The following is a 24,204-nucleotide window of genomic DNA, read 5'->3' as shown; positions in this document are numbered from 1 at the left end:
AGGGAGGCCCTCAGCCAATACAACTAGTGTCCTTAGAAGAGAAGAGACACAGAGACAGACGTGCAGGGGACGACAGGGCAGAGACTGAAGTGTCGCTGCTATAACACGAGGAACGTGAAGGACTGCCAGCCATCACCCGAAGCTTGGAAGAGGTAAGGAAGATTCTCCCTTACGGGTTTCAGAGAGATAATGTCCCTGTTGACCCCTCGATCTTGGACTTCTAGCTTCCAGAACTGTGAGACAGTCCATTTCTGTAGCTTTAAGCCACCCAGTTTGTGGTGCTTGCTCATGGCACCCCCAGGGAATTGAATATACATCCTTTAACAAATTCCAAGGGTGCAGCGAAGCTTGGCCAAAGCTCTTGGCCCATCACTGAGAGGTTTGTGACCTAGGATAAGACATGGGACGTGGGACAAAGACCTGAGTTTCAGGGCTAACATCACTGATGTGAAGGTCACAAAGAGCAAAGGTCAGTTTTGGAAAACTCACAGCAACTAATAAGGCTAAGTAGGTGCAGAGCCAGCAGAGTTTAGTCCACACGGACTGAAAGCGTCACTTCTGCCTCAAGAGACCAGCGTGCTTAGAGCAGAACTGGCTCTGGGCAGCCCCCCAACTGCTCTCACTTCCTGCGTGCACGGATTAAGCATCACCCTCAACGCCCAGGCCTCCAGCACTCAGGCTCCTGGCCCCACAGGGACCTGGATGCACATGCAATGCATCAGGGTAGCCCACTGTGCAGAGATCACCTTGAAGGGGAAAGCCGTAGGGATGCTATCTGCCAGTTTGTTCCCACATGGCTTTTGGGTGCTTTGTTTTAGAGGAGAAATCATAAAGCTTTTTTACTCTAGGCCCTTCCGCCCTGTGTGAGATTTGTCCAGGCTGAGTGTGGGTCTGGTCCCTGTGTGATGGGCAGGGGCACACAAACCAGTGAAGTGTTTATGCATATGCATTGTAGCTATTGGATCCTCACAATAAACCTATGAGATAGTTACTGTTATCATGTCCATTTTACAGATGAAGAAACAGGCGCAGAGTTCCCACAACTGGTCAAGTCCAACCAAGAATCAAGCCCAGGCCTGTGTGACTCCGGAGCCTGTGATGTTAACTGCTCTATTATATTGCTTTGATGGTTTATTTGGATCAGGCTGTTCTGAATTAACTCTGGATGTAATAATTTAGTAAAAGAAAGAAGGAAAGAAAGCAAGAAAGCAAGCAAGCAAGCAAGCAAGAAAAACCAGAAAAGCATGTGTGTATGTGTGAAGTTGCGATCTACCTTGACCTTATACTTAAAGGGGGAGGGGAGCTAACATTATGAGCTAAGTGCTTCCATCCAGGTAAACTCATCGACTCTCCCCCATAGCTCTGGGAGGTGGGCATCTCAGAGACATGAACTAACTAGCCAAGGTCACCAAATTGATTGGGGCAGGGCACAAATGTGAATCCGGGTTATCTCACTGCAAGCCTGATGTGTTTTCCATGACCTCTGTGCCAAAAGTGACAGTTGGGATCTGTCCTACCGATCTTGATGGTCTTAGAGTAACTCCCTTAGTGCCTGGCACAAAATAAATATGTATGGGATTGGGTTGAATTAAACCAAAATGAATCTAATGTTCATTAAAAGAGGATTTGATGAATAAATGGACACCATGCAGATGTTACAAGGAAAGAGCTGACTGTGCTGATGTGGAATCTGTTACATGAGCGGTTTAGAGACAAGTATATGTAGTATGATCCCTTTTCTTTTTTGAAGAGATTTTTTATTTATTCATTTGAGAGAGAGAGAGAGTGCAAACGAGAGCATGAGCAGGGGGAGGGGCAGAGGGAGAGGGAGAAGCAGACTCCCCGCTGAGCAGGGAGCCCAATGCGGGACTCGATGCCAGGATCCTGGGATCACAACCTGAGCTAAAGACAGACGCTCAACCTACTGAGCCACCTGGGCACCCCTATGATTCCTTTTTTTGTAGGAAAAAAAATTCCTTACCTATGGCTATCACTGTTCGTATATACAAAGGAAAAGTCAATGTGTGTTAAACAACTTCAAAGTAATAATAATGCTTATCTTTGAGGGTAAGGATCATGGAGGACTTTCACATATTTTATAATAAGAAAAACCCTGAAGATACTTGCATTTTGCAAAGTGCAAGAACAAAAGGAAGGAAAAGAAAGACCTGTTGTTTCTGGTGGCAATAGATCCCACCAGAATGGGGATCAACTCGGACCCGGATTCACCATGTCAGCTCCCTCAGGATGGGCCCTGGAGCCCCATAGGAGAAAAGGGTTCGTTCAGAACCCCTTCCCCCCTTCCCTCTCCTTGGACATTCTGAAATATTTTCATTTACAACAAAATTATGAGCCCACAGCCAGGAACCAGGACTCCTTGGGAATGGGGTTGGAACATCTTTTTGTGTTGGGGTCAAGTCAGAAGTTCCCAGAAAGTAACCTGAAGGGGCACCTGCTGGCTAAGTGTGGGGTGCTTTGAATATTGAAAAAACTGCAATAAATTGAATCACACTCATTTTTCTGAAAGCTGGTAAATAAAGGGAAAAAGCCAAGTAAGCTTGCCTTCCCTGTATGAACTATACCTAATAGTAAGCAAATTGTTGATGAACGTTTTTTTTTGTTGTTGTTTTTGTTTTTGTTTGTTTGTTTTTTTGAATAGAAGAACTCTGGCTAACAAACACAGGAGGAAAAAACAGAATTAGAAAAAAATCTCTATTTTGCAGCCCTAATGATAGCATGGATCTAAGCAATGATAATTAGTGGTTGCAGAAACCTTTGGGTAAAATGCTGAAGGAAACTGGTCATGGATGGATGGATGAGCCTAACAGCTCCCGAACCTACTCGTCAGTTCTAACCTTGTAAATAAAGAGGCTGGAGGCATGATCTACCTCCTGATGGGCTACTATGGGATGTACCCAGCACTACGGATGAAATATTCTTGCCACAAAACCAGGCCCTAGAGCCAACTGCCATTTTGTAGGAAAGATGGATTCAGAACCAAGTTGCATGATACCTCTGGATTTCAACCTGCAAAATTCAGAATGCGGTCAACTCTACACATGGAAAGAGACATAGAGACAGTTCAAATAAATGCAATTTGAAGACTTTATTTGCGTACTAATACACACAAGTCACTGGTAAAAATGACCCAACATTTCCCAGACAATAGGGAACATTTGAACACTGATTGACTATTTTAAAATATTACAAGGATTTATGGATAAATCTTGGATGTGATGATTTATGATGCGATGCTAAGAATTTGCTTCCGGGATAATGCAGGTAGGTGGGCTGGGTAGCGGAGGGGGGGTGGGTGCAGATAAAACAGGCCTGGCCACGTGCAGGTGAGTTATGAAAGGTGGGAGGGAGGGTGTTGCATGGGGATTTATTGTGCTATAATCTCTCCTTGTGTACATGTCTGGAGATTTCCGAAAGAAAATGTTAGCAACAAGCAATAAAAAGTATGGGCATACAACTTAATTCTTCCGTCATGATGGCGGTGAAGTGGTGTGTATGCGGTGTGTGTGAGGTGTGTGTGAAGTGTATCAGTGTGTGTGTGTGTGTTCTCATGCTCTATTTGGACCGAATTCAAGTTGCAGCTCTAGAACAACTGTATCCTCCTGAAAATGACTTTTTGACCATTGTGAAGAATGCCCCAACCGAACGGGCACAGCTGGATTTCTAAGGGGTGTCATGCAGCCAGGCTCAAACACAAGGCCGCGACTTAGGGGACTGCCGGGGCCAGCCCAACACGGTTATTCCCACGATCGAAGACTGAGTAAAACTGCCTAATGAAGACATCACCCAGGATCCAGAGGGGCCCAGCGGGAGGCTGGATGTCAAGCCCTTGAAAGCCGCTGCTGCAGAACTCCATTCCATCCACAAAGTCCTGGGGTGGGAAAGAAGGTTTAAGTGACATAGAGGGAGAAAGGGAAGTAGGGCTGCCTGGAGGCTGTACTGTGTGGTAGTGATGGTGACTATACGGAACGGCCTTGGTCGGTCATGATGTTGGCTGGTTGGTTCTTCCTTCCGCTTCATACACCTCCACTTGTGTTCACACCGTTTTGTATATGTGGACCTGGGCTTCTAAGTTCTACAATTTTGAGAACTGTTCATCTGTCATACATGCTCCCTGCCTCCCATTTTATAACTGGGAAAAGTGAAACCTTGTTCCATGATCGGAAGAGCAAAAGGTTTGGCTTTAGAAGATCTTGGCTTAAGTTCTGGTTTCTTTAGTTTCTAGCGAAGCTCAACTTAATTTTTTAAGGGAGAGAAATTACATTGCTGTTTTCTTGATGTTCTGGGGAAGAATCCTTTTTTAGGTGTAAGGCAAGTAGGCATCCATTGTCCTGTGAGGAGAGTGGAATGTCCCCCAACCTTACTTTCTAGTTTGGCAAAGACTTGGGGTCTACCAGGCGGGTGTGGGCTTTCCAACAACCATTTGAGATTTGAGGTTGCTGATGAGGGTCTGGGAAGTTTGCAGAGAGCTTAAAGCACCTTCTTGAGAGGAAGGGGATAACCATGCACTTCTGTTGCAGCATTCTTGGCAGACTGAGGCGGCTCTGATTGAAATCTCCTGGCAGAAAAGGACAAGGGCAACACGCTGGGCATAGGGAAGGAAGTGGGGTGAGCAGGGACTCACATAGGGTGCAGGTGGGAGAGTATGAGGGTACCGGAGTGCCAAAGGGTATATAGGCTGATGAGCTTGGCACAGTTAAAGTGTCTAGCTTGTCCCCAGTTTGGTGTTCATAGTGGCAGCTCCAGAATCCCTTTGTTGGGGAAGCTTAGGGGGCTTGACATGAAGCTGTGTTTTAAAGTGAAACATTTGTTTTCTTAGTAGTGCAATTGCTGGACCATAGGGTAGTCCTATTTGAGGACCCTCCATACCATTTTCCAGAGTGGCTGCACCACATTGCATTCCCACCAACAGTGTAAGAGGGTTCCCCTTTCTCCACATCCTCTCCAATACCTGTTGTTTCTTGCCTTGTTGATTTTAGCCGTTCTGACGTGTGTGAGGTGGTATCTCATTGTAGTTTTGATTTGTATTTCCTTGATGATCTGTGATGTTGAACATCTTTTCATGTGTCTGTTGGCCAACTGGATGTCTTCTTTGGAAAAATGTCTATTTGTGCCTTCTGCCCATTTTTAATTGGATTATTTGTTTTTTGGGTGTTGAGTTTTGTAAGTTCTTTATATATTTTGGATACTAACCCTTTACTGGAGTATGTCATTTGCAAATATTTTCCCCCATTCTGCAGACTGCCTTTTAGTTTTGTTGATTGTTTCCGTCACCATGCAGAAGCTTTTTATTCGATGAGTTCCTAATAGTTTATTTTTGTTTTTGTTTCCCTTGCCTCAGGAGACATATCTAGAAAGAAGTTGCTATGGCCAGTGTTAAAGAGGCTACTATCTGTGTTACCTTCTAGGATTTTATGCAATTGCACTTCTAAGTATTTATCCAAAGAATACAAAAATACTAATTCAAAGGGATACATGCACCCTGATGTTTATAGCAGCATTATCCACAATAGCCAATAGCCAAATTATGGAAATAGCCCATGTCCATAGACTGATGAATGGATAAAGAAAATGTGGGATATATATATATATGAATGTTAGTCATAAAAAGAATGAAGTCTTGCCTTTTGCAATGTTGTGGGTGGAGCTAGAGAGTATAATGCTAAGCGAAATAAATCAGTCAGAGAAAGATAAATACCATATGATCTCATTCATATGTGGAATTTAAGAAAGAAAACAAATGAGCAAAGGGGAAAAGAGAGAGAGAAACAAACCAAGAAACAGACTCTTAACTATGGAGAACAAACTGCTGGTTACCAGAGGGGAGGTGGGTGGGCGGATGGGTGAAACAGGTGATGGGGATTAAGGAGGGCACTTGTGATGAGCATGGGGCATTGTATGGAAGTGTCGAATCACTATATTGCACACCTGAAACTAATATTGCTCTGTATGTTAACTAACTGGAATTTAAATAAAAACTTTAAAAGAACATTTGTTTTCACTTGCATTGTCTGTTTATGCTTGGTGGCTTGGGGAAAGCGTTAATGGAGATCAAGGTGTGTGTGGAGGGGTAGGTAAGTCCCTAAAGTGCTCCACACCTCAGCACCTCCATTCTGACGCAATCACCCTGGTGCTGTGGGTGACTCTCCGGTAAAGTTAGTGTGTTGAGTGTCACCAAAGAATGGCATGTGATATTGAAAATCTGGGCCAACTGTGGTGTGAATCGATCATAGATTTCCCCCCAGGGACTCCCTTTCTACCTCATCCTACAAACTTAGGAATCTACTGCAATAAAAGACCCTTTCTGGTTTGAGGAGAACGTTAATCTGAATGTGAGAAGATACAACCTCATTCCGTACCTCCTCCCCAAGTAGCTCATATCTTGAGCCTCTTAACTTTCCAAGTCTCAATATCCTCATCCACAGAATGGGATAATAATATCCAATCTTACTGGGTGTTTGAGGGATTAAACTTGGTCAGTTGAAAAGTCCTACATGACAATGTCGGAAAACTTCACTAGATGGCTTGTCCAAGGTTTGCTGCTGCTTCATGGCTGGATGGGAATGGAGAGAGAACGAGCCTGGTGGTCTTTCTCCCATAGGCAGCTTTGTCCTTTCTAGAGGGAACGCCCCTTCAGTGCAGGAGAAGATGGGAGCGGGGCTCGGGGTAGATGCAGCCTGGGTACAGGCGACCGAAAAGAGGAAGTGGTGGGCTCGTGGGGAAGGCCCTATGACTTGAAGAATAAGGAAACAGTTCTTACCAGCAGGGTATAGGCAGTTGGTTGGAGGGTGTAGGAGACGCCATTGATGGTGAAGGTGACATCCGGCATGACGTTGAGGTTGGCACACTCCACCCCATACTAAAACACAACACAGAGGACCCATTTAGAGGCCTCCCCGCTCCCCTGCTCCTGCCTCCTCCCTACCCCAGGCGGCACTGACTTCTCCATCCATGGGTTCGGCCCCAATGGCCTTCTGCAGCTGCTTGATTTTGTCTGAGGGGCCTGTGATGAGGGAAGTCCCTGTGTCTACAATGGCCTGGCAGCCCTCGGAGCAGAACATCACCGCGCCTCCCACCTGGATTCTGAGGACAAAGAAAATGTCATCAGCCAACCCCTGCCCCCGCCCCCATCCCCGCTGTCCCCCTTCCCCTCAGCCCTGAAGTTTCCCAGCCTCCCCAGCTGCTCTCACCCCCTGCTGGGCTTTCAAATACAAATGATTTCCAGTTTGACTGTCTCACACATCACTATTTCTCAGTTTTTCCGTGACTGAGATCCATACCAGAAAACACATTTACTTTTGGACCCAGTACACACACACACACACACACACACACACACACACATGAAATAAAAATGTCACGAAACAGGGCTCAACCTTAGTATGTGAAGTGTACTCTGATATTTTCTATTTTATTCCATTTCATTAAAAATGCACGTCATGATCCCCTAAAATGAGATCATGACCCATAAATGGGTAAGTCCCTCTGGCTTGAAAAACCCTCAGTAGACAGTGAGCACTGAGGCTTTTCGCTGTTACATCCCCAGTGACTAGCACATGCCCTCACCTCGCAGAAGCTTATTCTTGGCGGAATTGAAACCTGAATTGCATTTCTTTAAATTCCTGCATTATCTGACACAGTGCTCAGTATGTGACAGGCATCTGGTCCCACGTCCCTGATTGCTCCATGCCCGCCCCGCCACATGTCTGCGCGTATGGATGTCAAGGCCCAGTCCATGTCACCTCCTTCATGAAACCCTTGCTTGAGGAGTTCTTCAGGTAGAAGCTGTCTTGCCCTGTCTGCCAGGCCACTCCTTTGGCACGTCTTGTGGAACACTGACCACCTCCACCTTACAATGATAGTGGTGTGTATGTGTCTCATCTTCTGGACATGCTTCGTGGAGGCGAAACCTGAGTCCAGTTCACTCCTGTACCCCCATGTCACCCACCCCTGGCCCTATGTGTGAATTGATGTTAAATGAGCCCCAAGTAATTGGCGGAGGATTTTTATTTATTGTCTGTTGACTTGAGGGCGCAGCATGTGTACCAGGAGGGAAGCTGAGATGTGGTACCTCGTGCCTGTTGCCCTGGCAACTGCGGCCCCTTCCTGTACCTTTGCTCAGCACCTCCACACTTCCAGCTTCACACGGCGAGCCCTCAGGCTCCTCTCCCAGGGACCAGCACACTGATTCAGGTCAATTCAATGAAATTCTTTTTCAATTCAACTGGCCTTGTGCCCGTCTTGAGTTCTTGTCTGTACCATAGCTACTTTGTGGAGAATACTCACGCATCCAGGGCAATCTGCCAGTAGCCTTGCTTGGTGACAGGGACCCAGTTCAGATTCCCGGAGAAATGGGAGTGGTCATAGCCGCCGAAAATGAGTTCGCTCCCTGCACCGCCTTCTGGGTCACTGCAGGGAAAGAAAAAGACAGATTGTCAGGGAAGGGCCACTGGGATACCCTAGGAACAAGCTGGTCATGTACACCAAGTAACCAGATAGGCAGAAATATCAGCCTGGGCTTTGAGACCAGGGCTCCCAACTACTGCAAGTTGATTAATCTGGGCTTTGGGGGGCAGAAGGATAGAAGTATAGAAATAGCTCTGCTTGATGATTTGTGAATGTCTTCTTGCTTCTTGGATAAAAGGGCTAGGGAGGAGGTAGATGGGGACAACTACTCTGGTCATGCAGAACTCATGAAGAACCAAGGCTAGGACCATTGGGGTATGCACACACCATGTGACTTATGCATCCCCAAAAAGCCTTTTCCACCAAGTATCTTTCCCACTATTGTTTTGGTGGTGCCTGGAGTTTCCATATGATTCACTCCATCGTGTTAAGGTGAGGAAGCTAATGGGAATGCAACATGACTTATGAGAACTTGAAAATTTATTAATTTTCATTGGTGTTGATTTTTCAGAGTGTGATCTGGCACCTAACAGGATTCTGGGGAAATAGGACATGAAACTAATTCATTTTTAGGAGGAAAACGATCAGAAAAATACAAAACTCAGGGCGCTGCGAGGCCTGGTGGTAAAGGGGAAAGGAACCGGGTATTGTGGGCATCTTAGGAAAGCAGACTTAGGGAGGTGGGGGGAAGAACCGCCATTAGTTGACGGCCTTTGTGCAGGGCCCTGGGCGAAGAATTTTACCTGCTTAATCCTATTTATTTCTTACATCAACCTTGTGCCCATTTGAAGAAACTGAGCCTCGGGGCATCAGTCCATGTCAGCCAGACGGCAAAGCCTTTGCTCTTTCCCATCTTCCCCTCTGTCTTTCCGGGTTGGAAGGGAGCAGGGGGGCAGCAGAGGGGTCTGGGCAACCTGCCATCTTGCTCACAGTTCTGCCCCGTAGTTGGTCCCAACTACAGCCATGCAGTTTAATAAAGGAAATTCAAGGCTCTCCACGTGGAAGTGGAAAACAAGGGAAATGGGCTTGCGTGAAAACAGGGTAAGCTGAGGCCAGATATACCGGGGAGGAGTTAGAACGGTCAGAAATCTCTGTCCTATGTAGGGATGAAGGTGAGATGACCCTTTCAGGATCACAGGCAAGAGTGGCCAGAGGCCGGTGAGCCACATGACCTTTTCCAACTACAGGAGGCAATTTTTTAAAAAATTGCATAAATTGGCCATTTTTAAATGTACAGTTCAGTAGTGTGAAGGCTATTCATGCTGTGGTGCAGCCAGTCTCCAGAACCTTTTCATCCTGTGAAACCACAAGTCTATACTCACTAAACAACAGCTTCCTTCCCCTCCCCCCACACCTGGCAACCACCATTCTACCTTCTGTCCCTGTGAATCTGACTACTCCAGGCACCTTCGTGTAAGGGAACTCATGCACAATTTGTCCTTTTGTGACTGGCTTGTTTCACTTGAAATAAGGTCCTCACGGTTCATTCTCTGGTAGCCTGTGTTGGAATCTCCTTCCTTTTTCAGGCTGAATAATATTCTATTTTATGTAAATTATGCATCTTATTATGCCCTTAACATCCCATTATTTTACCGTCAGCTTCCTTTGGAATTTTTTCCTGCCTCCTCCCACAGGAATCAAGCTTCCTGAGGGCAGGGACTGTCTTCCTTGTCTCACTATGCTCCCCGTGCCCAGCACTGTGGTCGGCACACAATAGGAGCTTGATAAACATTTATTCACTGCACAAATGAATATCCAACCCCAGAGATGCCTCCTATTGGTTCAGTGCGGTATAGTTTACAAAGTGAGGCAAACCCCGTTTCCTCAATATCCAGAGAGGGTAAGCCCAAGGTCACACAGCTGGTAATAGATCAAGCAAGAGATCCAAGCCAGGTGTTTGACTGCTAAGTCTAGTGCTCTTTGAGCTGCACCCATGTTGTCTCCCTGTGGTTGTAACTGACCTTCACCTTGGTGGGCTTGCCAGGCCTACCTGCTCATGTACACAGAGAACATGGGTATATCCACCAGGTTCTGCGCCATCATGTTGTCGAACACTGGGGTCACCCCTCCCACAGCCAAGGAGGGGTATCCCAGGCCCAGAATTCCATCAAACTCTGCGTTCACAAAGGTCTGGCCCGGCTCCGTGACACTCTCTCCAAATTGCTGGCCGGCCACAACCAGTCCTTCCACCTGACGAGAGAAAGCCCGAAATAAAACTGCTTGGGAGAGCTTTGGTACAGTCTCAGATTCCCGGATCCTCCCTCTGGTCTGAAGTGAATTCTTCCCCCATCCAACTTGATTAAATGAGCACAGTGATTTCACCACATTCCCACACCCTTAATTTTTTTTATGTAGACTTCAAAAAAAATTGAAGTTGAATACAGAAATCCTAAGTGTACAGTTCGGTGCGTTTTCACAAACTCACCCTGGTCAGCAAGCTCCCAAACCGGAAGCCGCTTCATGCACCCTGCTAATCGTTGTACCTTTCCTCAATAACACCCATCTGCTGGCTTCCAACATCTACTGCTTTTGCCTTTTCTTGAATTTTACATAAACAGAATCATACAGGATGAATTCTTTCCTATCTGGCTTCTGTCACTCAACATCATGTAGTGTACTATGTTGAAATTTCGTTCAATGTCATCAGTATCCTGTGGTATGAATAACCGTCATTATCCATTCTACCATCGATGGGTATTTGGGTTGTTTCCTGTGGTGACTATCGCTAACAGTGCTGCTTGGACATGACTTTTGATGAACATGCACTCATACTTCTGTTGGACGTATGCCTAGAGGTAAAACATCTACAATGTATTGGAAGTTTGATAATGTGTGAGGTCGGAGTCCAGATTTTTTTTTTTTAACTTTATGGATATCCAAATGACCTGGCACCATATTTAATAAACACACTCTCATTTCCTCCACTGCCAGTTTCATGGTCAACAGAATTCAGAGTAGTTTCTGAGTTTTCCATTTTGTTCCATTTGTCTATTTGCTTATCTTCTGCCAATACCACACTGTCTCAATTACTATAGCTTTATAATAGGTCTTGATATTCGTAGTGTTTTTCTTTATCGAGATTGTCTTGGTGTATTACATAACTATATACATTTTAGAATTAGCTCATCAATTTCTGTTGTTTTGATTGAGGTGACATTAAGATCTATAGATCGATTTGAAAAAACTTCAACTTGTCCATACTACTGAGTCATGAAATACTGAGTCATTTCTATTTATGTAGATCTTCCTTAATTTCACTCAATACGTTTTCCAGGTTTTGGAGTGGAGATATTGCACATTTTTTTGTTAAATTTATTTGTAGGTATTTGATGTTTCTGATGTTATTATAAGTAATGTCATTAAAAAATCTATTTTCCACTTATTTTTCCTGATATTCAGAAATACAAACGAGTTTGTTTATCTAGTATTCAGCAACTTTGCTAAATAATTATTAATCCCAATGGTCTGTAGATATTTTTGGATTTTTTACATATAGAATCTTGTCATGTGTGAATAATACAACATAGTTTCTTCCTTTACAATCTTAATGCCCTTAGTTTCTTTTTTCTTGCCTTATTGCGCTGAGAGCACCTTTGACTCTTTTTTTTTTTGCCTTAACTCATTCTCGAAAGGCTGCCCCCCAGGCTTTCTGCTCTGTGCACTGTTCCTCTGTGGTATTCCTCCGTGCTGCCATTCTAGAACCCAGCACCCTGAGCAGACTGCCGTTAGTTCAAGCAGGGAGTGCTACTCCTGCCTGGCCAGGCTTCCCCCTTTGCCTGGAAGCCAGCTCCTTGTTTCCACCTCTTCCTGAGGCAGATCTGAAAGTGTTCCCCTAAAGGCTCTGAACAATATTCTGTATCCCAAGTTTCTGGCCCAAAGAGAAGAGATGAAGGAATTGTACTCACATAGACTTGGTCAGCTCCGATGATTCCAGACAAGCTCCCAGTCCCATACTGAATGGAGAAATGACTCCCCAGCACACTGTATGTGTTGGACTGGGAAGGGTAGAACCTGGCGTGTGTCTCTGGAAAAGCAAAAATGCTGCTGTTGCCTGGGCCACCAGCTCGCTGCCTTCCTTCCTGCCCTGAGACCCCACAGATGCAGGATCTCTTCCCTCAACTCCCAAGATTGAGAGGGGGCCTCGAGAAAGGTTGGCCATGGCCCACCTTAGTGAGGTACCACATTCTTCTCTAGCCACATGTGGTGGCTTAACTGGGGACCAACTAGTCATCCCTGGGCAAACATGGTGGCTCACAGTGACCTCATGAGGCACACGGAGATAAGCGTCATGTATCAGGCGCCAGCAGAAGTCTCTGTCAACTAGTGGGGGTCAGAGCCTGGCATTCAAAAGAATCCCAGGGATAAACAAATGCCTCTCCAGGCAATGACTCTCAATTCCTTGCCCAACCTGTAGACACCTAATCTAGGGGTTTTCTTTTTTTTTTTTTAAGATTTTTTAATTTATTTATCTGAGACAGAGAGAATGAGAGAGACAGAGAGCACATGAGAGGGGGTAGGGTCACAGGGACAAACAGACTCCCTGCCGAGCAGGAAGCTCGATGCGGGACTCGATTCAGGAACTCCAGGATCATGACCTGAGCCGAAGGCAGTCGCTTAACAAACTGAGCCACCCAGGCGCCCTAATCTAGGGGTTTTCTGAGACATTGTGTCTCTAGAACTTATCCAGCATAGACTCAGACATCTTTCTTTAGCTCTTTCCTTTCTAATGCTAACAAAGACACCTGAGTTACCTCTGGCCAAACTGACCCACCCCTGTATCGTGCCCCACCAGCCCCACCTCTGATATCCTGGGATAGGCCACCAAGCCCTCTTGAAGCGGGTGAATAGTCAGCACTAGAACCCAACCCACCTACCTGCCCAGAAACAGACATTTGAATGGAACGTTCCCCACTCTTTTGGGTGTTCCAAAGGGAGTGAGTCATGCAGTATTCAAAGATTTGTATTGAGTTTGTATTTTTGGTGGCTGAGTTTTCTCCTATTAATTCTGGTCAGTATGAAAGTTGCTAGCTTGGATAGCAATCAAATTTTAGCTTTCTCCCTGGCCCAGCCCTGTTTCTACCGTAGGTAGTCCCAGGGCAGACTCAGAGGTGGAGAGGGGAAGCTGGTGTGGCATGCATGGCCAGTTTCTGGAGCTGCCATTCCCTGCTGGGGATCCTGGCCCTACTTACTGCAGGCTGGGCTGGTGCAGTACACAGAGGGGACCCAGAGGTTGGAAGAGCCAGTGTCAAAGATGACGGTGAAGTTCTGCGGTGGAGAGCCGATGGAGATGGTGCCGAAGTATTCCATCTATAGGGGAGGGAGGGAAGGGAGCTGAGTGAAGGTGGTAGGAAAGGGGAAGGTGCTCACCAGGGGGCCTAGGGAGAGTTCTCTGGGGCCAGACCCTGGCTAGCACAGACTGGAGCTTACAGAGCCTGGGGAGTGGCAACAGAAGGTAGAACGAGCAGACAAAGGGCTACAAGGGAGGAAATCAAATCAAGTCTCCCACCCTCTACTACTTCTTTAGCTCTCATTTGCGTTATTCCTCATAATCCCTTTGTGAGCAAGGCAGAAGAGGCAGTAATCCTTTTGTTCTACAATCAGGGAAGGGAAGCTGGTGAAGGTTAAATCATTTGGCCAAGGACACACAGCAGGGCCCTTCTGTTTGGGATGCCATTTCTTTTGCAGAGAGCTCTACACATTTGGGCACACTGGGGCTTGCTCGGTCAAATCCATGGGGACCCAGGGGATCAGTCCTTATGGGTTATCCTAGAGGAGAAATCCACACTGGCCTTTACTTCAGTGTTGCTGACCTGACACTGGCCATGCCCAGAGGCCAAGCCATCCTCCCCTCACCCCCTTCCCCAGCCCCTGCCCCAGAATGTCTCACATCCAAGTAGTTGATGAGGGGCTCGTTGGCATCCTGGCTCATCGTGCAGGACTCAGTGAACTGGATCATATCCAAATTCTGGGATTTCCAGAACTCAGAGAGCTGGCCCCGTGCCCGCAGCTTCTTCCGGAGGGACTGATGCCTCCTGAGGGGCACCCTGAGGACAAAGCCCCGTGTGAGACAGAGATGCAGTTCTGCCTCTCTCAGACCCTCCCCTCTCCCCACCCCATTTTTCCAGAGGTAAACTGGGAGATTACACAGGAGAAGATCTGCAAGGCAGCAGAGTTGCCAGAATGGGCCACAGTTTGGCGAGAATTAGTGCCCTCTCTGCCCCTGGCCTGTCGATCTTGTCTCTGCTCCTGAAGAATCTCAGAATCTTTGACTTGAAGTGGCCCTCCCTCTCAGAGATGAGCTCTTTGAGGTCCTCTAGGAAAACGATCTGCAGTTGTGCATAAACCTCATAAGGGGCTGATTTAAAGGGACAGAAAGACTCTTAGAGGCAGCCATGGTCAGTCCCTTGGGCAAGTACTCGGTCCTTTGAGCTCCCAACCAAAGCTGCAGGTTCCTGCTCTTTAATAATGTGAGAAGCTCCCTGGGACTTGGACAGGCAGTTCCATCAGAGGTGGGGCAGAGGGATGGCTTGTCGTGGGCTGGGGGTCAAGGCCAACACAAGATGGCCACTTTTCCCAGCCCTCAGTATCGTCTCCTCTTCATTTCCCCATCAGCTTTCCTCTCCCAGGGCAGCGCTAAGCCTGAGGGCAGGCAGCTGCCCCCACCGGACGCAGTGCTGGGGACGTGGCCTCACCTGTGGAGCCGATGTTGAGCCAGCCCCAAGTCCAGGAGCACCAGCAGCAAAAGAATGAGTGTTTTCATCGTGAGCCCAACCAGCAGCTTCTTCCTCGCTCTGCCGTGGCCTTCCTTGCCCCCTCTCCTTTCTGCTTTCCCACAGGCCAGTGGGCGCAAATCTCCCTAACTCTCAGATCTGCCCGGCCCAGCCTAGTCTGAGGACCCAATGATAAGGCCTCTTACGTCAATAGCCAGGCCCAGAACAAACACAGCGTGTGTAAAAGGGCATTTCACTTCCTTCCCTCAGCCCCCCTTTCCCTCCAGCAGGGGCAGGGGTGGGGGCTTCATGGATCTGGGGTGGGACTTGGGGGTCTGTGCACCCTCCAAGAGCAAGACAGCGATGCAGTTTCAACTTCTCCCAGAAATTTTGGTGTCCTCCCCTGACCCCTAGAGACCCTGTGGTCATTCCTTGAGAGGGCACTGTGCCCCTGGGCCCTGGGCCCTCTCCACCCACATGTAACCACGAGTGGTCTGGCTGAGGACTCCCAGCCAGAAGTGGGTAGAAGACCAGTCGTCACTTGTGGGACAGGATTCTAACTCAAAACACCAATCAGGTTGTTTTCTCTGTATTTCCTATTCTCCCCTTTTTCCCTCGGGAGCCTCAAGGGCAGTTGACCCTCCCTCCATCCACTTTGAGGCAGAGACTAGCACTCCTCAAAGCCCCTGAAATGGGAGACTGGGCTTGGGGAGCTAGTTTTTTGCATCCCAAGGACTTGATGAATCTGGGGTGGAGGGAGGTTTGGAAAATACAGAAGCAGTCCTGGGCAGGGGGAGTGGGAGGTCCTGCACGTGGTGGGGGGCATGGTTCTGGAGCAGGTTCCCATATTAGTTTGCTAAAGCTACCATAACAACTTGCCACAGATTGGGTGGCTTAACAGAAATGTATTTGCTCGGGATTCTGGAGGCTAGAAGTCCAAGATGAAGGTATGGACAGGGTTGGTTTTCCCTGAGGCCTCTTTCCTTGACTTATGGAGATGGCCACCTTCCTTCTTCCCTCGGTGTGTGTCTGTGTCTTGATTTCTGCTCCTTATAAGTCATATTGGATTGGGGCCCACTGAAAAGACCCCATTTTAACCTAATTAACCTGTGTAGAGGCTCGATCTCTACATACAGTCACATTCTGAGGTACTGGAGGTTAAGACCTCAACATAAGAATTTGGGGGGATACAAGTCAGTGTGTAACAGTGTCCACAGACAGCAGGACCCTCAGTCTGTTCTGGTGAGTAGGGGGCGGTGGAGTTCAGTGCTTGGTTATCCCAGCATGATTAGCTATTGCTATGAACCCATCTCTATGGCCATCCCACTTCTTAAACAGAAGGTGGGCTTTATCGCCTTGAGTGAGGATGGAGGGTGGTGGGGAGGAGCACCTTCCCCTGACCATGACCCAGAACCGGGGCAGTCGAGGCTCTGGAGTGTAGGCAGAGAACCAGGGTTCAGGTCAGCTTTGCTCTGACTAGCCAGCGATCTGGCAGTGTTTTAGCTGCTGCTGTGGGCTCTGCTTTCCATCTTAGAAGCCCAAGCAACAGACTAACTTGGAGTTTGGAGCTAAGTGGAGCGCTGCCTTGGGCTCCAAAAATGTTTAAAAGGCCATCAAAGGGACTTAGGGAACAGCCTGGACCCTTGAAGCCCTGACCCCAAGGGCATAAAGCCTCTTCAACACTTACCCCCTGTCGGTTTTCTTTGACCTTTCACTGGGGATGGATGTCTACCCCCAGGAGGGCAGCGTGAGCCAGAAGAGGCTAGACATTGAGATAATTCATTTTGGCATTTTGCTCTGTCATGATTTGCCCATAATTACCCGACCACTAGTTACCTTAGATTTGTTATCTGCCGAGTACCCTACATACATTGTTGAGTTTTAAGGAGGATTAAAAACACAAAATATGGTATGTGGAAGTACTTGAGAAACTGTAATATGTCATCTGACTGAAGATCTTCACTATAAAAACTGTGCACCGGGGGCGCCTGGGTGGCTCAGTTGGTTGAGCGACTGCCTTCGGCTCAGGTCATGATCCTGGAGTCCCGGGATCGAGTCCCACATTGGGCTCCCTGCTCAGCAGGGAGTCTGCTTCTCCCTCTGACCCTCCCCCCTCTCATGTGCTCTCTCTCTCTCTCTCATTCTCTCTCTCAAATAAATAAATAAAATCTTTAAACACAAAACAAAACAAAACAAAACAAAAACTGTGCACCAGGAGACTTTTTGCCATTACGGCAAGCCTGCTTACATAGCAGATGAAGACACTGAGGCACAGAGAGGCAGAGTGACAGCCCCAGAAACGTGTGGTTCCTTTAGTGGCAGAGCTAGGGTTAGGACCCTGACCTCCTCACTCCCAGTCCGGGGATCTTTCTGCTACAGAATGATCATCGTTACCACTGCGGATGATTTGGGAACAAACGCCCTTGGGGGTGCCTGGGTGACTCAGTTGGTTAAGTGTCTGACTCTTAATCTGAGCTCAGGTCTTGATCTCAGGGTCAGGAGTTCAACCTGCAATGGGCTCCACGCTGGGCATGGAGGCTACTGTAAAAAAAAAAAAAAAGCCTTTGGATATATGCCTGTTGGTGTGTGTATGTGTGTGTCCCTTAAGAAAAGAGAGGGAAGAGCATTTGGGGTGAAATGGTACCATGTTGGCAAGAACAGGCCATAGTATGGGCAAGGATCCTATCCTTCAGCACTGAGAGAGGCTCTTTGGAAAGAAAAAGGGATCCTCAGGGATGTGGACTGGAGGCTGGTCGGATGCAGAGCTTTTTTGCCTGTTTCCAGAACATTTGAAAGCTCTTGGTGGGACACCGTCCAATCAACTTCTCGTTTCTGGAGCTTCAGTTTGAGAAGATAAATTAACAATAAGAGGATGGTTTCTCAGTGCTCTGTGGACATCAGCTTTATCATACCTATCCGGTAGGTATTATTTTATTTATTTTATTTTATTTTATTTTTTTTAAAGATTTTATTTATTTATTTGAGACAGAGAGAATGAGAGAGACAGAGAGCACATGAGAGGGGGGAGGGTCAGAGGGAGAAGCAGACTCCCTGCCGAGCAGGGAGCCCGATGTGGACCTCGATCCCGGGACTCCAGGATCATGACCTGAGCCGAAGGCAGTCGCCTAACCAACTGAGCCACCCAGGCGCCCCGGTAGGTATTATTTTAAAGCCCATTTTACAGATGAGATAACTGAGGCACAGAGAGTTTAAGCAACTTGCATAAGGTGCTGTAATCAGCATTCAAAGCCAGGTTTGCCTGACTTTAAAGTTGATGATCTGTATTGGGTGATCTCGGGGGTCTGACGTTCGAGAATTTCTTCCTGGGAGAGAAAGACCAAGAGAGAGGATGGGAGGGAGGGGGAGAGGGGAAAGGGGGAGAGAAAATAATTTTCCACGTGATGGAAAATTTGAGGCCTTTTAATTGTAAGAAGAGAGAAGGGTGTGTGCAGGGTGGCAGGTGGTGGTGAGGAGCTGTGTGATGAGCAATCTTGTCATTGCTTCTTTTTGGCAAATATTTTCTATTTTGCCTTCAAGGAGCCTCTCCTCAAGGATCATTACTGTACTGCTGACAGGTGCAAACCGCCCCCCATACCCCCTTCTGCTAGTTACCCCTGACCCAGACGCTGACTTCTGAAAACTAAAAGTTTAAGGTTATTTTTTGCTTGTTGCTGAGAGAGCTCCTGACACAAAGACTTGCTTTTCCCAGTGGCTTGATCTGCTTTGGTTTGGCAAAGCCTCTTGTTTTCATGCAACTGGAAAAAAGAAAGATCCGATGTCTCCAGCATCTTGCCGTGTCAAGAATTCAGTTAGTGTGAGTCATTTCCAAAACCACTGTCAACCCTATTCTGGGAAAGTGCCTTTCAGACCAGAAATGATTGCAGTTCACCCTGCAGAGGACACAGGCACTGGGGCGGTCTGTCACTTGAATGCTGCACGTGTGTGCGTGTGCACTTGTCCTGTACCTGTGAGCAGGAAGAACAGCATGCCAACAGCATCCGTTTCTCTGCTTGTTACTGAGCCCAGGCTTTGAAAGCCAGACGAGGCAGGATTTGGCATCCATCCCTGCCACTTAGGTGGAGTTGTGATATTGGGGTTGTTTGGGATCATTAGATTGCTCTGCTGCAGAAAAGGAAGAAGGGTTTCCTTGCAGGATGATGTGAGGATTCCAAGAGACCATCCTCAGGAAGCGGGCTTTCTATGTGCCACTCAGCCCAGCGCTTGACACCCAATTAGCACTTAATACTGGGGCCCTGGCTACGCCATACAGACCAGGGCAGGTGCCGGACATGGACTAATGCCCGTTCTATGCCATCCGCCATTCAAAGTGCTTTAAACATCCTCACTCATGCAATTCTCCCAAAGACCCCAAGAGGTAAGTAGTACCAGAGAGGTAAAGGAATTTGTCCGAGGTCACACACCTGGTGGTAATGGAACCGGGCTTGAACCCAACTAATCTCTCTATGAATCTGTGATCGTTTACAACTCCCACTGCCGTCTGTAGTCTGTACGTATGTTACTGTACGTATTAGCTCGCCAAAATACGTTGTGGAGACCATCCGCCCTTTTATGTCTTTTAACAGTTCAGGAAAGCGATCAAGACTTCTGCCTGTCCTCAGTTCTTCCTGTGTGATCAGGGGCTCGACCATTTAAAGGCTGGGAAATGAAAAAAAAAAAAAAATAAAGGCTAGGAAATGAAAGTACTCTCCGACCCTTAGTTTCTTTACTTGTACAATGAGTTTGTTAGGAAGATTAATAAAAGCATCCGTGAAAATGGGTGATGTACAGTGAGTGTGCAATAAATACCAGATTAAAATTTTATTATAAGGGGAAGAGAGAGTATACTTCACAATTGTGACAGAAATCCGATGCCTTTCCTTCATTATCTCTGTGAGTTTTCGTTTGCAGACTTATAGCACCAGGGGACTCAGCTGACAGTGCTCTTGAATCTTTTCCTTCCCGTACCAGCTCTGCTGGCCTCAGAACTGGTTCCATTCTGGAACTTCTGTGAGCGCCCCCAGGGTAGGATTTAGGCTGTGGCTGAATAGGAAAAAAGGCAGAACTTTAATCCTGGGATCTTTGTAAACTGTGTTTGTCTCCATCTCTAAAAAGTCTTGTTTTGTTCCTAGTCCATTAAATGCCTTGGAAACCCACCAGAGGGAAAACACGTACTAAAGATGCAGTTAAGATGAGGTCTATTCCAGGACACTGGGATACCTGTCTGATCTTCCTTTCTGGTTTAACAAGCTTCTTTGATCGGAGAGTCTCCAAACGGAGCCCCATTTTCCAAAGCCTTGGCAAACAACACTCATTTACTCACACAAAAATTGGGACACAGAGTCTCACTGAATTTTTTCAGAGACAAGAATCCAAGGCTCCAAGTTTTTCTGCCCAAGGGGTGGGAAGCAAGGACAGGAAATGGAGCGCCTCCCACACCAAACTCTCACATGCATGTTCGCTGGGGGGTGGTGGCAGGAGGTGACAGTGGCTTGGAATGGAGTGGGGATGAAACACCGGGAAAGCAGTGGTGAGCTTAGATTTGTTCTGGAGATAGAACCCATGGGCCCTGATCCTGAATTGGATGGGGACAAAGGAAAGGAGGGATCAAGAACGACTCTGGGAATTTGTCCCACAGACACACTTAAGCTTGTGCGAACAGCTGTTGGGTCCAGGTTATTTATTCATCAAATGTTGATTGCGATGGGAAATCTTGGAAATAGGGGGTCAGGAAGACGAGCTAAATGGTTATGGTATAGCTGTACGATGGAACGCTATGGAACCATCACAAAATAAGGAAAAAGCTCCAAAGAAGAACCTCTAGTCTATATAGTTGGGTTAAAAAGCATGTAACGGTATGTGCAGTATGCTATACCATTTCTATAAAACGGAAGGGGGCGAATGTTTATAGTCCCATTTGCTTCCATATGCATAAAATATCCCTGGTAAGATATACCAAGAAACTGGTAGCACTGGGTACTTTCTGGGGAGGGGACTAGGTGGGTGGGGCAGGGCGAGGAGGCTTGTTGTATACCATTTTGTAATTTTTGAATTTCGAGTCATTGACTATATTACTTCATTAGTTTTCACGTGACTATATTCCTTTATTAGTTTTCTATTGCTGCTATAGAAAATGACCACAAACACAGGGGCTTAAAACAGAGCAAATTTGTTCTCTGATAGCTCTGTAGGTGGGAGGATTGACCTGGGTCTCACTGTGTTAAAATAAAGGTCAGCAGAGCTGCGTTCCTCTCTGGAGGCTCTAGAGGAAGATCCGTTTCCTTGCTCTTTCCAGCTCCTAGAGGCTGCCTATATTCTTTAGGTAGTGGCCCCTTGCTCCATCTTCAAAGGCAGCAAGATTGCATGTCTCCATAGACTCCTCCCCCTTTGACCACGGTGGAGGAAAGTTATCTTTTAAGCAATCGTGTGATTAGATTCAGCCCCATCACCCCCAGGTAATCTAGGACAATCTCCCCATGATTGGGGTCCTTGATTTCATCCAGCTTAGCCATGTAATTCACATAGTCATAAATTCCAGGGATTAGAACGTGGACATCTTTGGGAGCCACTATTCTGCCTACCACAATTACCTATTCAAAAACATTTTAAATGCAAAAAAGAATAAGTTAATGACTCCTAAACTCTGGGTATGAGCTCTTGGTGGGGAGGGATAATGGTGTTCTTTACTGAGTACAAGATCAGGGGAGCGAACACAGGTTGGGAGAGGTGGAGAATCAAGGTCTGTTTTGGACAAATTCTTCTGAGGTGCTGGTAGACTTCCCAGGGGTGATGATATCAGATTGATGCTTGAGTATGTGGGTCTTGTGCTCTCATAAGACTTGTTTAGGCTGAAGATATAAGTTTAGGAGACATCAGCAAATACAAAGTGGTTAAAGCCATGAAACGGGCCGAGGACGCCCAGGGAGAGTGCGGGGATGGGGAGGAGGAGAAGCCCCAGGATGTGCTCTGAAGCCCGCAGGTGGGTGAGGGGGAGAATGAGCCGAAGAAGCCGGGAAGGAGCCCGGTGGGGATGCAGGAAACCACATTCCCTCCTCCCAGAGACCCCTCAGCCACCTAGATCGGAAGAACCACCACCCCACTCTGTTTTTCTCCATCACGCTCCTTGCCCACTTTGCATGTTGTGTTTATTGCTTGTGTCTCCACAAGCTGGGAGCTCCCTGAGAGCAAAGCTCTGCTAGTTGGATCATTGCTGTATCCCCAGCACCTAGCAGTGCCTCGCTTAGAGTAGGCTTTCAAATAGTTATTAAGTGAAGGAGTGAAGGAAAACAAACCAACTTAATCCTTCTCCCCCACCAATCCATAAATAATGAAGATGGCTTTAAAATCTAAAAGTTAGAGAAGAAAACAGCACAGGTCTTTTAATCCTCCAGTGACCATTCCCCATGGGTACGTTTCCACAGGAGTTGTCTACAGAGTGTGCTTTTAAACGATACCTCTGTTCCACCCTGCTTGGAATTCCATCATTGTCCACTTTTCCCCTAGAGCGAGGCATTCTCCTCTCAGCCTAGTGCCTACCCCCCAGCAAGCTCTCAATAAATCTTAGCTATTTATTTGGGCTTTTAAAAATGCAAATATCCCTGGGAAAGATGGCTCATAGAGTCACTAACTCCTTAGTATCAATTAGTTTCTCAGCAGGAATAGCTTTTTTTTTTTTAAGTTTATTTATTTTTAGTAAACTCTACACCCAATGTGGGGCTCAAACTCACAACCCTGAGAATCAGGAGTCGCACAGTCTTCCAGCTGAGCCAGCCAGACGCCCCGTCTCAGTAGGAATAAAGAAGGACCTTAGGGTGTGGGCAGGGGTGGAGATGCGGAAGGGGAGATAGTGTTTCCAAAAAAATGTTAGGGAATCTAAAGCACATCTCAGTTTGTGGTTTTGCCGGGGCCCACACCTGCACAGCATGAAGATTGCTCTGCAAGCTGCATCAGCCATTGGCTTCTGATTCCGGGGGTGTGAGTCTCCCTCCGGGCCCAGCCAGGCAGTGGAGGAAATGAAGAGGCTTTCCAGGGAGGGGCCAGGGCAGGAGGATGGGGTAGGGCGGAGAGCAGCCACGGTGAAGGCAGCTGCCTCTGCAAGGCGGAAGGCTCTTCCCGCTGCTGATGCTGCACCTCCAGGAGTCCGGTAAGTGGCTCCGGGGAGCGTTAAGAGTTCGCTTTCAGTTTCTTCCAGCTTGTCTGGAATCCAGGCAAGCCCGCTGTAGAGTCGACACTCTGTGGCTTAAAGGGATGAGAGCAAGGCGCCCACCGTTCCTTACAGTGGTCGCTAGGGTGCTGTGATGCGCCCTCAATCCCCTCATCGGTGCATAAGCTGACAACTGTGCACACAGATAATGGAGAGGAATTTTGTCCTTGTGGTTGGGGTATGTCGAAAGGCTTATAGGAGAAGGATGGAGCTGCCAGCTTGGTGCTTTACGGTGAGCCGTGGAGCCTACAGGCAAATGTGTATTGTTGGGACAGACAGACGTATGTGTCCACCTGTCCTAGTTCTCAAAGTAGACAATGAGCACCTTGAGGGTAGCAGCCATGCCCTGGTCTAGACATTTTGGTCCTCCAAATCCCAGCACAATGGTGGGCCCATGGGAATTTGTCGACACCTGCCCCCTGCAGTACAGTGAATACCTGCAATGTGGCTAGTCTGAGGTGAGAGGTGTCGCAGGTGTGAAATGCATACTGATCTTGAGGACTTGATAGGAAAAGAGAACAAAAAATATCCCAGTAATTTTTATATCAGGGGCGCCTGGGTGGCTCAGTTTGTTAAGTGTCTGCCTTCGGCTCAGGTCATGATCCCAGGGCCCTTAGATCGAGCCCCGCATCGGGCTCCCTGCTCCACGGGAAGCCTGCTTCTCCCTCTCCCACTCCCCCTGCTTGTGTTCCCTCTCTCGCTGTGTCTCTCTCTGTCAAATAAATAAAAAATCTTTAAAAAAATTTTTTTATATCAGTACAGGTTGAAATAATCATTTTTTGAATATATTGGGTTAAATAAAATATATTATTAAGATTAATGTCCACTGTTTCTTTTTGCTTTTTAAAATGTGGTTACTACAACACTTTG

At 47.2% G+C, this 24,204-nt stretch overlaps 1 protein-coding gene across 2 annotated transcripts; it reads right to left on the bottom strand.

Moving 5' to 3' along the window:
• Positions 1-3,705: 3,705 nt before the first annotated feature.
• On the bottom strand, positions 3,706-15,184 carry CTSE (cathepsin E). Of its 2 annotated transcripts, XM_021686627.1 has the most exons (9): positions 15,117-15,184; positions 14,312-14,468; positions 13,614-13,731; positions 12,330-12,448; positions 10,415-10,614; positions 8,305-8,427; positions 6,960-7,101; positions 6,779-6,877; positions 3,725-3,889 (listed from the first exon to the last, which is right to left on the bottom strand). In XM_021686627.1, exons 1-9 carry the CDS (start codon positions 15,182-15,184, stop codon positions 3,725-3,727), a joined length of 1,191 nt encoding a protein of 396 aa, XP_021542302.1. The 2 variants fall into 2 exon arrangements, with proteins under 2 accessions (XP_021542303.1, XP_021542302.1); XM_021686628.1 differs by lacking the exon at positions 6,960-7,101 and having other exon boundaries at positions 3,706-3,889.
• Between the last annotated feature and the right edge of the window lie 9,020 nt (positions 15,185-24,204).

The sequence above is a fragment of the Neomonachus schauinslandi genome, chromosome 6 (genome assembly GCF_002201575.2).
Source record: "Neomonachus schauinslandi chromosome 6, ASM220157v2, whole genome shotgun sequence".
Taxonomy (NCBI): domain Eukaryota; kingdom Metazoa; phylum Chordata; class Mammalia; order Carnivora; family Phocidae; genus Neomonachus; species Neomonachus schauinslandi.
The sequence above is the reverse complement of the archived record's forward strand: the minus strand, read 5'-3'. Positions and strand labels throughout refer to the sequence as shown.

Coding starts and splice junctions, on each gene's coding strand:
- CTSE (XM_021686627.1), bottom strand. CDS start 15,184: ATGAAAACACTCATTCTTTTGCTGCTGGTGCTCCTGGACTTGGGGCTG. Junction 6,878..6,959: donor CCGAACCCATGGATGGAGAA/GTCAGTGCCGCC, acceptor GTTGTGTTTTAG/TATGGGGTGGAGTGTGCCAA. Junction 3,890..6,778: donor CAACTGCCTATACCCTGCTG/GTAAGAACTGTT, acceptor TTCCCACCCCAG/GACTTTGTGGATGGAATGGA.